Below are 18,383 nucleotides of genomic sequence, written 5' to 3'. Positions count from 1 at the left end.
AGGTGTTTGTAATAGTTCTTCATAATTTTGCATTGCGCAAGTGATATTTGAGACCGTCACTGAGACTTGGGATCTCTTTTCAAACGCAGAAGTATTAAGTTCTCGGGACCTTTGTAAGGGATCAGGATTATAGCAGCGGCTAATTTCGTGTAAGATGTTCTTAAGTCGGTCTCTTTACTACTTTACTGAGAAATTGTAAACTGTAGGCGTTAATACTTTCGTTTTCGTAGATAATGCATTGTAAGGTTTGTTTGTACCTTGTTTATACGCAGTGTCTATTTGTTTGGGTAATTGTACGTGACAAACAAATTTTCTTCTCGCCAACATTTAATATTGACGAAATGAAAGTCTCTAAGTAACATTTACTAACGACGACGTAATTTTAAGCGTCCTACTTAATAAGAAATTCTCACCTTCTAAAATATCTCAAAGCGTCTCGCGCCTGCGCCTTCACGCCGACTGAACGACATAAATCATCTCTTAATTACATAATTACTTCAATTAAGACAAAGCTCGAGAATTAATTACAATTCGCCACTCAAGCGAGCCCATTAATGGAGGCTAATAAGAATAAGTCAACGAGAGATTCTGCAAACTTAACGTGCCCGCCGTCTCTTGGCTTAACGCAATTTAAAAAGTTGCTTAAATATACCGCTACAAGCAAAAATCAACCTAATTATATAACAATAAAGTCGTTTCTTTCCAACGAAAAAGTGTGGCGGTTAAAACGTTTAGCGCGAATAGCCGCAGCTGACAAATACTAAATTAACCTTTTAGCCAGACAAGCATGGCGGCGGTTCGCGGCGGTGCGAAATTTAATTACGAATTTCAAGAATAAAAGTTATATCATGTGAATGGAAATGTTACTTTGGAGTTGTATAAAAAGAATTTTATGTGACAAAGACCTCGTTTACTTTTGTGGATGTCCTTTTGACAGTCAAACGTTATCTGGGGGCACGGCAGTGCCCGCCAAGTCGAGCAAAAAAAAGCGGCACGGCCGTACCATCCTTTTCTCGAAGCAATTCGGGCCTTTTTCGACCCCCTATAATTCGGTTGTGGATAAAGCAAGAAACCTGAATCTTCAGTAACTAATCCGGCATTGTATAAACACGGAATATTTAAAATTTCAGTCAATTTGAACCAGTAGTTTAAGAATGACAACTTGTTAAAGTTTCTAAATTTTGTCACTCACTGACTCACCGATCATCAAAAGTCCAAGGCACTTCTAGCAGACTTAGAAGCTTCATATTTGGAATACATATAGAGTTTAGTGTCTTAATCATGGGAAAACTTAAATATTTTGTAATTTCGGTCCAGTTTTCCAAATACACCAACTGCATCAATAACTTTGTAATCCCATATAAATATATGGGATTACAAAGTTATTTATGCAGTTGGTGGTTGGTGGTGGTTATAAATGTAATAGGTGTAGATAGGTACCTACCATATGAGGCAAGAGAGGGGGTATTTATGTTTTGGGTGGGATTTCAGGGTGGGTAAGGGTGTGTTTAGCCCATGAAACTGAACAACAACAAAAAGAAGTGAGATCCCATCAAAAACATCCTGTAAAAAACCCAAGTCTCGCAGCTCAGTCTTTCTACCGTCAAAAGTTGTGAGATCCATGTAATACCAAGTCGGTTAATCTATTTAGTGTCTACTTGAAGGACCTTCTGTCTTAAGTTATTACATAAGTTATTATCATGCCAATGTTAAAAATATTTAACGTTTTAAACAAATAGATCGACTTGGACATCGCATGAAAACAAAATGAATATTACAATATCATATTAGATTCTTTAGTCTCTCGCGCCTCACGCGATTGAAACTCTCGTTCCTGTTGGTCGCTGGCCCGTCGTGCTGTGTAGTGTGATACATACTAATAATCCTTTTGACAGTCAAACGTTATTCAGTATATTCGCTAGGTATATCTACTGTATTGTGCTTCTGTTTAGGACAGTTCGTAATATAAAAAAACGTTATATTCTTGGTTAGTAAACTCATAGTAACACTTTCTTATTTCATATTGTGTAAAATATATGAATTGTCCCAGAATCGACAGATTCATGTGCTCACAACTTTCTTGGGATTATTTGAATGCTCTTGTAACTTCAAGCAAATTCTACCATGCTTTGATGTTTCAGTACAAACAAGTAGGCAAAGTCTACTATATTTTTTATAGAAAAAATATAATATTCATACGATAACATTCCGCCTTACAAATCCAAGTGCAACGAAAGCCGTCTCCGTGCTATAGAGAAGGTCGTCACAATAAATTAATTAGCGCGGGCTGGCGGCGCGAACGATTTGTCCGCCTATATACGGGCTATATAACCCTGCTAGTATATTTACATGTAGAGTGGTTAGTTGTGTTTTGTGTTTAATAAGCTTGTTATTGCTTATGACTTTAGTGCCTACCTATAAAAAGTCACTACCCACTTTAAATAACGATTTTTTAACCCTGTAAGCTCTTTCTCTGATTGATTTATTTTTGAGAAGTTATCGGTCTCCACTCGGATTAAGCACAAAAAAGACAAAGAAATATCAAATTAGGTTTACTCTTGTTGTCAATTTTGATACAGAAAATTACGGGTCCTTCTATACAGATAAGGACCCTATATTTAAATACGTTGTAAGTAACCTAATCAGATTGTCATCCTAAGCACATTCTTGAAAGCTGTTGCAAAGTAGATTGTGAAGATGGTAGTCAGTCCGTAAACTGACCTAGTAATTAAAAGATAGTCCTAAAATAAAACTAATACACATAAAATCTATTTGGATAACGTTTGTTACAATTGAACAATACAACTCTGACGTTATACCAAAAAAATAATGCCATGTAAAGCCCGTCACTGATGTAACCTTACACCGCTGCTTGTAAACAGTGTTACGTCAGATTGGCTGCATAGAGGGCGGCAGTGTAGCGTGCCACGTGATCGCCACGCGCCCGCCACGCACACGACACGCGGCAGCCACCACCACGCTAATGACAACAACGATACTCTATTATTTACTGTAAGTCATGTCAGCGGTGAATGAAGTCTTAACATATCCAAGAGTAAGTAAACCTTACTAAAGATCGCAGTGATGTAGAAGTTAGAAAGGACCAACAAACAGATTTTGTGAGACAGAAAATGGAAAACAACGAAGAATAAAGTAGAATATAGAAGAACAGTAAATTGCATTTTAAAGGGAGAACGATACCGAATGCCGGGTGTCTCATAAAGGAAATATAGTCGGTAAAGATTGGAGATCAGACAATTATCCACCTTAATTCCTTGTCTACAAGATACAAAAAACCAAAACAGTACTCCAAACTACACAACATAACCATCAAATTCCTAAACCCCAAGCCTACAGAATAATTCGATAATAATTAGCTCGACCCAGTCTTTCCAATGTTCCAGTATTTACGCGCATCACAAGGGTGCACTCTGAATTAGCAACATGTAATTGCAACCCCATCCATTGTGGCCCACTGTTTGTTCACGGGACAGCTAATGGTAGTGAATGCGGTGAGAACAAACTGACACAATGGACTACATCAATAGGAGTATGTCGCCACGATCCGCGATTTAAATTACATTTTAATTTGTAGGTCTCGTATTCGGATATAGCTTTACTCTGGTTTATGACGTTGAAAAACTAAGTAATAGTGTAGCTAAATAATCTTCCTACTCCTATTTTAATAAATATCAGAAATGGGAGATTCCAACATTAAAAATAGCAAATTAATTTTTTATCCGTATAAAACACATTACTCACGCAAACTGGGTTTTATTCGTAGCAAATCAAACTACGGCCAAGTAAACACAATAAACGCGTGAACCAACAGAATAAAACTACGCAAACAAGCTGACCGGCGCGTCCAATAAAAGCGCATACCGAACAATTAATTAATTTGCTTTTAACGATCATAAAGAAATAAGCAATTTAAAAACATATTGGTCGCGCACTCGACATCGGGCGCAGCGCAGCGCGACGTTAATTCACCTCTACAAAGTTGATTCGATTGCCTCTCGTTTATTTTTCACGATATACAATGTTACTAACGACTCAATTTTATTCGGTTCTGTAAGTAATTTGTTTTCGATTGATTTTGCCCTTTTTATCGTCCGCCATTGTCGTTTGCGAGCAATTCCGTGAAATCGGTTGCGACGACGAGTCAATTAATCAAGTTCGCCTTTAGAACGGAACCTTTTATAATTTACTTAATACTGTAATTGCTTTCGTACGGCGCGGAATTTTATTAAAAACCAATTTTGCGTCTGTGGTTTGGATTCATTTACATATTATTGAATGAGTTTTTACAATAGATCGGCGGGTGCGTAGTTTGTGTCGTTTTCAATTAACTACATTCGAATTGATTGTGTTGATGTTATTTTAACTTGCTAGCTGTATTTGTTTTGGCGGAGTTTTCTAGAAACAATGTTTGGTTGTTTAGGGGCCACTTCAATTTAATTATCATCCATTAAACCATCTTTGGTCTTTTGATCCGAAAGAATGATGCCTATCGGGGATTTGATTTTCGGGTAAGTAAGCAAAGTATAATTGAACTTGAGCTTAGTAAATGTATCTGTCACAATTAGCACATAGATGACGTATTGTGACAATATCTACCAGTTCATGAAATCAAAGCTTCAAGCCAAACACACATATGTTTGCTGAGAAAGTAACAAGCCGTCATCAATGTCCCGGCAAACATGTGGCCACGTGCGCCAGTTAATAGTTCTCATATTATCGGCCACGCAATTACCAGCTCCGATCCTTTGTGCAAATAAATAAGTCGTTATTAAGTAGTCGGGCGCACTCCGTATAAACAGAGGGCGCCACCCTCGCCAACTGGAGCGTTTACCCTGCATTTTAGAAGATGCGTTATGCAATAAACGCTGGAGCTGTTTGTTCGGTACTTTATTGAATTTGTTCGGATATATTGAGAGAGCGAGCGTGAGGGGAGCTTTCTTATAGGCGTTAGCTGATTGGAGTAAGAGGCCAAAGTATAGAGAGGTTTCATGTGGATACGTTATAGGCGACGTCTTAAAAGAACGGTTCTAAAAGTGTGCGATTGAAAAGAACAATCGTATCGTACTGGCTTGATTTACGTAGGAGCATAATGTTCTAGATAGAACAGTTTTTCTACAGAAGTAAGATCTCTATCACAATTTTCTTGGAAATGATCCGGAAAAACCTCACACATAACATTGAATCGCACAAAAGAAACGCTTATTTACGCCTTAATAGCTCTTAAATGTCTCTCTAATGAATGAAATAAAAACTCGACCCGGCTCTTCCCGCAAAACCCCAACATAATTACTACAAATCACAACAAACCTTGGTACCCAGTAATAAAGCTTATATTCTTTTGTAGCACGTCGGTTAAGCCTTTTAGAAGCGGCATCGAACTAAATGATGCGAAGATAGAACGAAATCAAGAGATAAACGTTGTGCTACATTCGATTCTAAATCGTAACGTCATTGGGATAAAGTTGTAGATCGTATCAAAGGGAGGTTGGGTCCTTCACGCGAAATTGGACTTTATTGTTAAGGAATAAAGTCAATTAAGGTTCGTCAGTTGGTGAGTTAAGGGTGAGTGTGGTCTTGTTTGCCGCGAGTTAATTTAGTTGTGGATTAACTCAGTTTGAGTGATTGATGTTTTTGGGTTCGCTTTTGATGCGTTTGCCGGCGTTTAGAGCTTTTGTGCGAATGTGTGGTGCGGAACCCGGCGCCATGATTTTATAGCCGACCTCTTACTTTTGTTTATAGCGAATATTAATTCATTTACAGTGAGTCTTTAATTGTTTCTTGCAGTAGTGATTAGTGTCTGTCTCTTTGCTTCAACAGATACTGTTAAGGTCTGAACTCCTATTTTAAATCTGTATTGTTTGATTGTTTTTTTGTTTGTTTGTTTGAACGCGCTAATCTCCGGAACTACTGGTCCGATTTGAATAATTCTTTTTGTGTTGGATAGTCCATTTATCGAGGAAGGCTATAGGCTATAAAACATCACGCTATAACTATTAGGAGCTAAGAAATAAAGGAAAATGTGGACAAAACGGGGGAAATTATTAATTCTTGAGGGCTTCCGTTGCGTGCGCTGCGAAAATGGTTCAAGATACGAAAATTATATGTATGAAATAATTATTCCTCTTAAAATGATCTAAAAAAAGTCCGCGACAGTATATGTCTATCTTTTAGGATTAACTTACTAGAATCGTTTTTATGGTAATCAAACTGGGTCGAAATTAATGCATTATTTGTTAAGAGTTGTATTAACGAAAAAATATTAATCTTTATCGAAATAAATGTGTTGTTCATTAAGAGTATTTAATTGTGAACAAAATTGTCTTTGACATCACTAAACTTCAATAAACATCTTAGAAGATATCACAATTTTAAAATAACTCCGATATAAAATTTACCCGCGCCGCATGATGTACGAAACATGACGCTGCCAGGAGGAGAGGCATTGTTTGCGAACGACGCGGAGTGGGGGTGTAACTATACTCAAAAAAATTATAGTCTTACTAACGAAGTAAAACATTTTTTGATCATTGACCATCGAAAGCGTTTGTTTACAGCGTGGAATGGCAAAAAAGCGGTTTACCACACGCCCACATTTTATTGTGGCTGTCTAACAAAGTACAACCAGATTCTACGTATAGTGCAATAATATCGGCTAAAACATTTGACAAATAAAAAAATCCAATTCTTCGATTTATTGTCATAAAAATATGATAGGGTATAAAAATATGGTCCTTAAGGATTTCATAACCTTGCGTCACCATGTATGAAAGAAAACATTTGTTCTAGAAAGTACTCTTTCTTTTTTTTTTTGAGGGGGAAAATCATCCTTTGGCTACTCCTTTTTTACCCCCGTTCTGATTTAAGCCGGGGTAATCTTTTACGTTGTCTGCAGCACCGGATCGGGCATCAGCCCTATTGGGTCCCATCTGTAGTGGCCTGGCTCTTTGAAACGCGCACAGAACGCGTCACACGGTACGCAGGGGTCTGGTTTTGATGGGGCGACGAGCTTCTCTTACTCTTACGACCCGCGCTTACGGTGGCCGGGGATCGTCACGCGATCCTCGACGCCCGGAGTGTCTTCTGCGGCGGCTGGGGCATGAGGAGTATCGTTCCCTCACGCGCTCCGCCGCCTCCTAAGCTAGAATGACCGCTTCGCAGAAGGGAGAGACGGCGTCCCTTTCCCCCTCGCTACGCACCTTGGCCTGAACTAGAGCCGGACATATGAGGTTACCGTCGCCATTCACATCCCTAAGGACATGGTGATGCTCAGCACATGCAATGCACACCGTTACTGTATGCTCCACCATATCTTCTGGGCGGTCCTCACAATGACGACACCCAGACGAAACGCCTGGGTGTTTCCTCCCGCCGAATTCGAAACAGGTACCAACCGAAACTTCCGTGTCCGGTACCTGTACTTGCGTCAGGCGGTAGGTGAGGACGCCGTGACGCCTCTCAAGCCACTCTTCAAAGAGGGGACTTACCACTGCTATAACGCGTATGTAGCGAGCCCATCTAAAAAGTACACCACACGGAAAACAGTGGAAACACATATAGTATAGAAATGAGTGTGGATTGTTCCTTATAATCATAATCCAGTGCTATCACGAATTTTCAATGCACAAATTAACCGTGGGTAATAGCTATAATTTTTGAAGCTGAGAAAGTTGTTTGCAAAAATAAATATAATGCCTAAAATAACTATTCCACGCGGACGAAGTCGCGGGCACAGCTAGTTATTTATACAGGTTGTTTTAAGAGGTAATTTCTCGGTGTAATTAAAAATGTTTCTAACTCAATTATGAACCGTTTATTCTAACGTCTTAAATAATTAGCTTCATTATACTATGCGTTCTTAAGAGTTTTGGTAGCTCAATGTGTTAAATGTATCTTGACAGTAGATATATCACTCTACCTTTCAGATACATTTCGGTTAGACTTTATAACGGTCTTAGTTACCTTCACAGCCTACTTGAAACAGCTTCGAGCTACATCGGTTCAAGAGTTCAAGTAACTGTACAGAACATGTACTTTCTTATCTAGAATCTTCCAAGAAAACACGTTGCCAACATTCCGAGCGTGTCTCTGTTGCTGACTACAAAAGAAACTCCGCCACATTTCCTGCTATATTATTAGCAGGGATTAAAGTTCGTAATTGGCTTCCTACGTAACCCTAAACAAATTGCGGAACAAAATACAATTTCAAGTTAACTAATAGGCCTTATTATATTAAAGGCCACTTCAAAACCAGACTTCCATCACAATAGGTCCCATCAAAGACACGCCATCATTATTTCTCCGCACGTCGCATGAACCCTCCCCTTAAGAACTTCCCTAGCCTCCGACAAACGTTATTATTAATTTTACCTCCAACCCTCGCAAATAATGTTCAACTTTAACACGCAAAGAATACAGTTCAATTTACTTCAGGAATTGTGTTTGAGATAAGCTCCTTTTCGTCGCACAAAGCGGGTTATTGGCTAACTTCTGGTCCACGGGCTGCATCTAAGATGGCGATGTGTTTTATCTCTTTCTCTCATACGTGTCGGCAGTATGTGCTGTCTCTGTTGTTTTCTTGCGTAATGGAAAGAAGGCGAAGTACTTTTTGTTCATGTTTATGTAGGGCGTTAGAGGGAGAAGAAGAGTGCGCGAGAAGTCAATTGCGTTTGTAGTGTAAATAAAGAGATATCGCAGCGATCGATGCTGCTCGACAGCTCGATACATGCAACCAGTTATGTGATTCGTGGAATTAACTCGATGTAAACAGCAACCTGAATATGTCACCTATATTTTAAAAATATATTTCAGAAATATAATTTTATCACAAAGTAAAAAATACTTTTAAAAAGTTTGATTCAGCATCAAGTCTAATCTAAGACTCATGCTTGCACAGTACATTTTCATGTCTGTGAGAAACTTAATTCCTTTCTGGAATTTGTCATCATCATCTTCGTCAAGATGTTTGGTGCGGACCTAAGGACCATTCTAGCAAAATGTTTCTTGGCATTTATTTTATTACCTCCTTTTTAAAAGAAAGAAGAATTAGGCGTTTATATCAAATCATTTATTTGCCAAAACATGTGTATACATACACACACAGATATGTGCATGTATATAGGATGAACAAGATAAGGTTGCACTTAGGACATGTTTGCCACTCGTCATGGCATGCAAATTTCCGAGTTACAAATCAAATTTATTTTTCTACTTCACCATGCATAACATAATATAAGTAGAGATATATGGGTAAGTCCCTAAGTACATGACAAAGATGAACAAATATGTGCAGAGTGTTAATCCCATTGAGCGGTCGGGCGCGCCGCCATTGGCTCGCTAACTAGACAATTCGATTAGCGCACCGCCCGCGCTCAGCACACACATTAACACCAACTTCACCGGCGACATGTGCTATACCTTTCTATGTATCTACAGACAAGTACATAACTGTTAGGTTATTTCAGTTTTCTTCTTTGGTTATTTAGAAGTTGGTTTCAGTACTTGACTACATTATTAATGACAAGCTATTTGAAATAATCATAACGATTATGTCTCTGTACGTGACATAATATATCTTCTACTTCGATTTTATCCTAATCCTTTTGCTATCCATAGAGGTCTTATTCAGGTACAATTGAATATCAGTAACTGTTATTTGTCCTCCAACAAATAACAGTTGCTCCGTGTTATACTGAAATCCTGCTAAAGATAATTTCAAACTTTACACACATCTATCTTTTAAAGATATGTTTTTCTTCATTATTAATTTCATGTTCTGTTGTTTGGGTAAGACATTGTAAGTTTTAGCCACATTTAGTTGACTAGAAACATAAACTTTTTCGATCTCATAACAAACCTATAGAAGAAAATCGACTTTGGCATAGGCTATCGATATGTATGTATCTATGTGTATATTTGACACTAGGTAGAGTTCGTCAAGTTTGTCTATCTATCTATCTACATTGGCCACGAAGCCGTCAATTTTTTGCTATTCCTATCCGAACGAATGTTGAAGAGTCCTTTTGCTTTTGTTTGCACGTCAAGTTATTGACAGACAGCTGACGGGACACAATAAAAATATTACAACGACAGTACCCACGATAGCTGTGGGCCGTGACGACAGATGAAAGATAAAAAATATCGAGGACATGGAAATAGAATTAGATATATTTTGAATAGTAAAAGACATGACGGTGTCTGTTAAAGAATAAAGAGATGTGAGACAAATCAATAACGATCATGTCCATAATGTAAAAATTTTAGAACCTTTAGAAAATTTAAGTCGAATACTTCAATTTTATGACCCTCTTACATTTGTCTTATGTTCTTCTTAATCATTAGTAGAACTTAGGCATTTTCACCTCTATAGGTAAATGTATAACCATTCTTAGTTCTTTTGCCATCTTCCTCCGTTAATCAATTACTATCTATTTAATTTCCTTAACGACCTACCTCACACAGCTCAACTCCTAAATCTCCAGTTTTATTACTTTTCCTTCAGTTAACTATCAAATCTCTACTTTTAGTTCTTTGTCTAATACAATATGACGGCTCAATCAGTTTGCCGTCGCTTCAAGCAACCGTTCCATATATCCCGAGTCAGTCCTCAGGTGTGTTGATACACAAATAAGCGAAACGTATCTCGTTACCTCGCGGAAGTGTCAGTGGCTCCTCCCTTACAGTCACACCCCCCATTGCCTGCACGTCTTGCTTGCTCGCGTTTCCGATTTAATAAGGCAAAGAGCTCGAGAAGTCATATCGACTGGTATCGGACGGATTCACAATTTTGTTAAAGCCACGACAATCATGAGAATTCTCACCAACAATATTCGTGTGGGGTGGACTTTTTTGTTTCCTATGTTGCTTGATTCAATTCAGTCCACATGATTTTTGTCATTTTCCATAATTTTACAGCTGTTAAAGTTTTCTTCTTGAGTTTTGATTTTATCGTTCAAATTTTTTTATTATCAGTCGTGGTCCTTCTATTCTTATGCCTAGGGTTTTGCTATTATTTTAACATTGTCATCAGCTCCATACATACAATTCCATATAAGGGACATCTATGACACCTAAGTCTTCTTCAAAGTGAACTGTAATTCATACAAAATTGTGTCTGGATGGAAACAAGTCAGTAGTCTTGTAATCCAGTCGCGCTAGTGTCGTGCTCAGTTCAAACTCCAGTGTGTGCCTCTCAAACATAATTTGGGTGACGTATCGCCTCGCACACGTCTCGCAAAGAATATTAAAATTATATGGAGACGTTATATGATCGTTTTGGATTTATTATTGAAATGTTTGCTGTTTTATTTTTAGCTGAAGTAACCTTTAATCGCTTAAATGTCTAGGTCTAATTTTGGACCGTGGAAATGGTTGTAATACTCAACTTTTTCGTGAACGTTAAAGTCTATGAAAATACTAAAGATATCTGAAAAGTAGATAGCATAGTTATTGTCGGTTACAAATACACTAGGCGACCTAATTACACAGTATTACTTACTAAGACACACTGGCACTCAGTACTAGATTATTTGCGGCGGCGCGCGTGTGTCGCGGGACCAATTAGCTGAACAATTCCGAGCACGAACTGTTTAACCGCTTTAATTTCACCCCAATAACACGTTAATTCGTCCCAACCAAACCCCCCCCCACCCCCCGCACCTCACCGCCAGCCGCCGCCCGCGATAACAAAGTCGTAATAAAAATTAAATTTGTTCACCTGTGAAGCGACGTAAGTGGTCACACATAGGTCATGAAACCGTGTTTATAAAGAGTATGAAGCCAATTAAGTTTTATGAAGACCAGTAAGTTGCTTTAGCTGTAACGCAGTGAATAAATAGACATGCCAGACATAATAAAACAGAATGTTATTTCAATTACGAAAATAATCGTACGCAAAGTCAATTTGTCACTCGATTAAAGTCAAAAGACGTCATACAAGCGCAGAATAATGTAATTACGAGCAATCCAATGTAACAAACAGCGGGATCGGCTCTCGACACAATCGAATAATATTTAAACGCAGTGTTTGCGACCAATCGCGGCGCGCGCTCGCCGCCCGAACGCGCAAATCTGACATCTGTCATATTTGAACCGCATTGTTAGTGTTGTGATGTTCGTTTTTTGAAACGCGACAGTTGGCGCGGCCGTCCTCTCCGCCGTTTTGTTTTGTTGTGCGACTGATTGAATCTGTCGCAACTAAGTAAAACAACGGGCCGCGAATACGCGTTGATTTTCTTGTTGATTATTTGACAGTGACAAGAATAGAGCACAATGAACATGTTTTGGCGTTCGTTTTATGGGGGAGCCGCGCCATTCGCAAATAAATAAAACAATGTTCGAGTCGGATTGCTTGTATTAGACCGCAGTCGATATCAGACATGTCAGTGAAGATGACTGGAACACAAACACAAAACGTTCGAGTTAATTAATTACCAAACTTGTATTGGTACAAAGTTGGAGCGAACTTAAGTAATATTCGAAATTGATTGACTAACCAAACAAGGTTCGCAGTAAATGGGCAATTTCGTAGTCGAGCAGTACAATACAAAGCAAGTCTTAATTCAATTTCGCAGTGTAAAGTGTAAGTAACATGAAACAAACAGCGAGTGGAACAAGTTGACGGTTGTTTGTATAATTTTTACTGCGATGCACAGAGGGCGATACCAGCCGCGCGGGGACAAAATGTCGCGTGCTTAACGAACACTCACTAACTAAGAATTAGACGTTTTATGATTTCTAATGTAGTTTTCGTTTCTGTTAATTAACGTAACAATGCCCATTCTGGTTTTACAACTCGGATTAACGAGGTTTTATATCTGAACGCGTTCTTTATTGCTACAGCCGCTTGTTAGAGTTGCCAAAAATAGCAGAATGTAGGATAAGGATTTAGGGCATAGGTACGTACCTACTACCTATTATACCAAACTGTCTCGTTAGTCTGCTAACGAGACAGTCTACGAGTGTGAATATATACAGGTATATCAATGATTCTAAGACGGGAAAAGCAGTGAATTATCATTTGCGCGATCTCCTAATATTCATGGATATGAATCTAACTTAGCTGATAGTAATGTCCTTAAAAATTGGGACGTAAAATTATGATTGTCAGTGATCCACAGACTTCTCAACTTTTTATATCTTTAAAATTATTTTCAAGATAAATACCCACTGCACACTGATGTCTCTACTTTACATCTGGCCAAAAACGATTTGGCACTCCGGATTTCAAACCAACAGCCATAAAGTCAAAACATAACTCCGAAACCGATCACTTTAATAAAATAAACATTGGAAAGAGAATACGTTACGTATTGGTTCAGTGTCTATTAGAATCAATATTATAATAAAACGTCGTGGAGTATTGTATCGTAGGTCGGCGCGGGCCGTGGCACCGCCCGACACCATACTTCATACCTCGGCGAACACACACGCGCTGTTATTGCTGTTAATCGAATAACTTCTATGAATATGTCTTATGTCTAAGTTCGTGGGCGGCTCGTTATGCTAATTGGTTGTTTATTTTAATTGCTGTAGGGTTGGAATTAGATTACTTTTATTTATTAGTGACATTTTTAAAGATCCCTAACGCGACACATTTCTATAAGATGGTTGTGTTATTTAAAATTAGGTTTATATTATACGCAAGAACTTCGTCATTTATTCCGCGTACATCGCGGGACTGGAACAATCTGCCTGCTGCGGTTTTTCCATCCGATTATAATGTGGTTATCTTCAAGTCTAGAGTGAATAGGCTCTTAATAAACTAGTGCGCCTCACCATCAACTATTACATCACTACTTACCATCAGGTGGGATTGTAGTCAAGCATTAGATTTTATCGAATAAAAAAAAATAGAAAATTTTGAACTGTCTAAAACATTGACATTAATTTTCAAGCGATGTTCTTTCTAAAAGATCAGACAACGGTTTTAAGTAAACACTAAATCAAATATGTAGTCAACTAATAAAGTAACGTGAACGTTAGCAACCCTATCAGGAAGTGAGTGAGTGAACCAGTAAATAAATTGCGCAATCAACGGCAGTGACACTCACACGCCGACACACGTGACTACACACTCCTTGCGACAACTGATTTAGTTAAGGCTTCCGTAGAGAAAACCATCTTAAGACAGTTCCCATACTTTCAATCGTTCTACCACGAATAAAAGTAAAGAGAGATTTGTAACCGGTGCCAAAGCTATGAGATTAAGATCCTAAGTTCCTGTTAAGATCGTAAGTTGTATGAACTGTCTACTACGCAAGTTTATCGGGTGCTTATACGAAGGCGCTTAAAAACATCCTTAGCCGCTTTGAGGTTAACGCGAGAGTCAAAATTCAGCTGTCACACATAGTATGGATACATGCAAAACGCTCTATTTACACGATCGCAAGTTTACGAGTCCGCAACTAAATGACATTTGTGTCTACGAAGTAGTAAGTTGACAACAGTCGACACCGTAACGATTTCTGATATTTCACTGTTGAACAAATTTAATACTTGTGACAGGTAAGCTATCAAACATTGCATGCCTCTAACCTGCTGTCTCCTGCACTGAAATCGAAACGGTCACGCGAACCGTGCGTATTTTTACCGTTCAACCGACCCCAGCTGAATATATCATTTCACACTACAATTTGACACCACATTCATGCCATACATCTTGGCCGTGAATAATCTAAAGTAAACTTTATTTTTATTAGCATAGAATTTATACTGCGACGCCGCGACGGAACCTCTAGGGTGGATGGCACAATGATGGTACACCATTTATGTGATTGAGTTCGTGTTTCATGCTTTGCCGTATTCAAAGTTAGTTTTGTTATGTCTGCCTCCACAAACTGTTTATAAGTGACGTGTTCACTCTCTGATTTATTGTCGAAGCGCAAACCTTTTAGGGGTTTTATTGCCGCGGCTCGTAAACTTTGATGCTCTAATAGGTGGCACGTTAATACCGATAAACAAATTTCGTTACAGACCATCATTTTCACGATAACTGCTTTAACACTGTTTAAATTACGATAAACTTGGGGAATAATCGTGTCTATAAAGTTTAATTTTCGTTTCTTCTTTACAGGTGTGGTTCCAAAACCGTCGCGCGAAATGGCGTCGCCAGGAGAAGATGGAGGCGGCTCGGCTGGGTCTGTCGGAGTACGGCTGCGGCGCGGGCGGCGGTATACCGCGGCTCGGCGGGCTGGGGCTGCCGGTGGATCCCTGGCTGGCACCTCCACTGCTCACTGCACTGCCAGGTATGCAGAGATCTTCTACTATTCTTGTTTGTAAAGCTCGCGTTGATGACATTGGTCAGATTTTCTCCAATTCACCTTCAAGAAAATTTTAAATATACGACTGTCAGACGTTTGATATTTAATACTAGTGCTGTTTACGTTCAAACTTGCTTTACTCTTTAATTTCATCTCTAGATAAATAACAGTTGCAAATAATAAACTTTTTAATTAATTTCATAACTACATTAAACCAAATGATAGATGATACTACACAAATATCATCTAATTACCCAATCAAGTATACCATGAGCGGTTATAGCGTACTAAATAAAGCACCGATGTTCCTCAGGTTTCCTGAGCCACCCTCCGTCTGGCTACCCAAGCTACCTCACGCCGCCGGCGCCGGCGACAAGTGGCGCCCCCCCGGACCCGCGCTCATCTTCCATCGCAGCACTCCGCATGAAAGCGAAGGAACACGTAGAGAGCCTCAATAAGGGACTACAGATGGTCTAATATTATACAAAGTTGATAATGTTATAGTAAGGTTGAATACAGTCAGTGGTTTAAGATTTACAATACTTGGTGGTAAATATTATACATCGACTTTGGAAAGAGACAATATGCCAAGTTTCCATAAATACTGTTTATTATTATGAGCCAGCCTAAAACTAGTCGAGCAATCTCATCGAAGCATGAAAGTATCGAAAAGAAGATTGAACAAAATGATAAATTCTTTTGCCAAAAGTCAATGTGCAATATTTATCGCCCTGTGTTGTAGTTAGTTTTAAGATGAACATTTGAATATAAGGATCTCTAAGAGCATAGGTTTTATAAGCGATCACAATTTTGTTAACAAATTAGCTGCTGGATGTTGTAGTAAATGGAGCTTATGTGGTCTTTAATTTAAACACACACACACACATCTGAATTTGTTTGAGCACATGACTTCGATTATTTCTTTTAAGCAGTGTTAAGCAAATTGTTGATATTTTTATTACGAAGTAGTTACAATAGGAACTTTAATATTCTAATAGATATAATCAATGAATTACTTGAACATATCCCGAAATACTATAAGCAAAACTAAACTCTGTTAGTAACAAATTAAGATTGTTTTTGTAACGATGTGAGTTGAAGAGCCATAGAATTTGCAGATAGAAGAGCTATTCAATACATGGTTTTACAAAAAACTAACTTGCTCTGTTAGACTTAAAGTTTATAATTAAACAATGCACATTCCAACTGTTAATTTCTATTGTGATTTGTGTATCAAAGCAATACGTATTTGTAAATATTAATGAGTAAGGCTTGTGTAGTGTAATTATACGTAAGAATTGATAAATGGTACTTAATCGACATGTATGTTCGTTTGCTCAATTCATCTCGTCACAGTTGAGTTTATAGACTTGTATTTAGTTTCTTTGTTCATCAGTTTTTGGTCTAATAACTGTAGATACCTAGTAACTAGTAGTGTTTATAAATCATTTTGCCAATGATTGGTAATGTATGGAAATAATTAATAACTTTAGCTTCTGAACTGCAGCACCTGGTGTGATACCGTACCGTAGCCGCACAGAATCCTGGCGTAAAATAACGCTAGCATAGAGTTGTCATGTTTCATTCAAATTGTTTATAATTCAGTGCGTAAAAATCTTCGGTTATCGATTTTTTTATAGTCAAATACCTACTTAAAGTAGTAGCTTGTTTCGGTTTTTCGAAAATTTCTTAGTAGTAGCACGGAGTCTGGAATTGTGCCCAGTTTATGGCAATAGGCTCACCCCCTATTACATGGGACTTATAACACAAATTGTGAAAAGTGGGTGTACATTGTACAGTGGCATTACTTGCCGTAATGTGCACCTCTGCCTACCCCTTCGGGGAAAATAGGCGTGACGTTGTGTTGCTTATCGAATGCCTACTTAAACATACCTATATGTTTTAGTATTTCTGTCACTGAAATTACATAATATGTAGTAAGTCAAGCGCCACAAAATAAATAATACGTAATGTTATTTCTCAGTACATACCTATTTGGTAGAAAAACATGTAAATATTGTACTTATAGTGTATAGAGATAAGTTTCAAGTGAATTAATTATGTTAAACGGCTTATTTACATAACTGTTTGATTCGAGATGACTCAACTAATTTCAAGTCACACTAGGGGCTCATAGTTATGAGCATAGCCAACCTGATTGTAACTTGTCAAACAGTTATATAAGTAAGCCTTTTGATACTTACCTTTGATGTCCTATAGTTTGTCTCACTTGGTAGAAAACTTAACCAATCAGTTTACGTGTGTACCAATTTTAGAATTTTGTGTCTTAATCTGTAACGCATAAAGATTAAAATCTGTTGAATATTATTGAAATTGATTTGCACATTGAACAATTTATTGTTTTGCGTTGATGACAATTTACAGAAGTAGTATTTTAAACTCAACCAGCACTAAACAATTGAAGTATATTATATTCAAAGCAACCAAAATTTCCTTAATACAAAAATCCCGACGATATTTCTATAAACCATGATTAGAAAATAAATAAAAAGAAATGTAAATAAATGTATTGTTAAGTAAAGTAAATTAATTTTAGTTGTAACTCTAAGCAGTTTAAAGAAATGATAAAGGTTAGCGTGATCTGATATACAATGTAAAACATAAACTTAATTTCCCAATCTTCCCAATACCCGATTCCCCAACAACCCTTAAATTCCTAACCTCCAAAAGGTTAGCAATGCACTTGTAACGCTTCTGGTGTTTCGGGTAGATATAAGCAGCAGTGATTGCTTACCATCAGGTGATCCGTCTGCTCATTTACTGGCGTATACCATAAAAAAACTATATAATATATTTCAGTTAGAGTACCTTCTTTCCACTATAATTCAGCCGAAACTTTTCAAGCAATACAACACATGTTATGTAAATTAGGAGTATCACATAATGCTAAGTGATATATGAAAAAATTTCAAGGGAAAACAGTCTTTAATGCATTTGATTTTGAACATTCCGTGTTTAGATATTATGTACCGACGGAGAGGATTCTTAATGTACATAGTTTATGTAAGTGGATGTACTATTTATATGTTTGTATATACGTGAGTGGTAGATGTAGTTAAGAGATATATTGCTATATATACCGAG

The 18,383-nt window shown here is 37.9% G+C and overlaps 1 protein-coding gene and 1 long non-coding RNA gene across 2 annotated transcripts in view; both read left to right on the top strand.

The window, feature by feature from the left end:
- LOC118279407 (retinal homeobox protein Rx3) overlaps positions 1-16,783 on the top strand; it is a 39,712-nt gene extending 22,929 nt beyond the window's left edge. Inside the window, exons 3-4 of the mRNA XM_035599098.2 lie at positions 15,092-15,263; positions 15,592-16,783. Coding sequence (XP_035454991.1) covers positions 15,092-15,263; positions 15,592-15,755 — 336 coding nt within the window. The 3' untranslated portion in view covers positions 15,756-16,783. The remainder of the gene's footprint in view (positions 1-15,091; positions 15,264-15,591) is intronic.
- Positions 1-18,383, top strand: part of LOC126911410 (uncharacterized) — a 181,805-nt gene that overhangs the window by 47,228 nt on the left and 116,194 nt on the right. The gene's annotated exons all lie outside the window — the stretch shown is intronic.

Source organism: Spodoptera frugiperda, chromosome 14 (genome assembly GCF_023101765.2).
Source record: "Spodoptera frugiperda isolate SF20-4 chromosome 14, AGI-APGP_CSIRO_Sfru_2.0, whole genome shotgun sequence".
Lineage (NCBI taxonomy): Eukaryota > Metazoa > Arthropoda > Insecta > Lepidoptera > Noctuidae > Spodoptera > Spodoptera frugiperda.
This window is presented reverse-complemented; position numbering and strand designations above follow the sequence as displayed.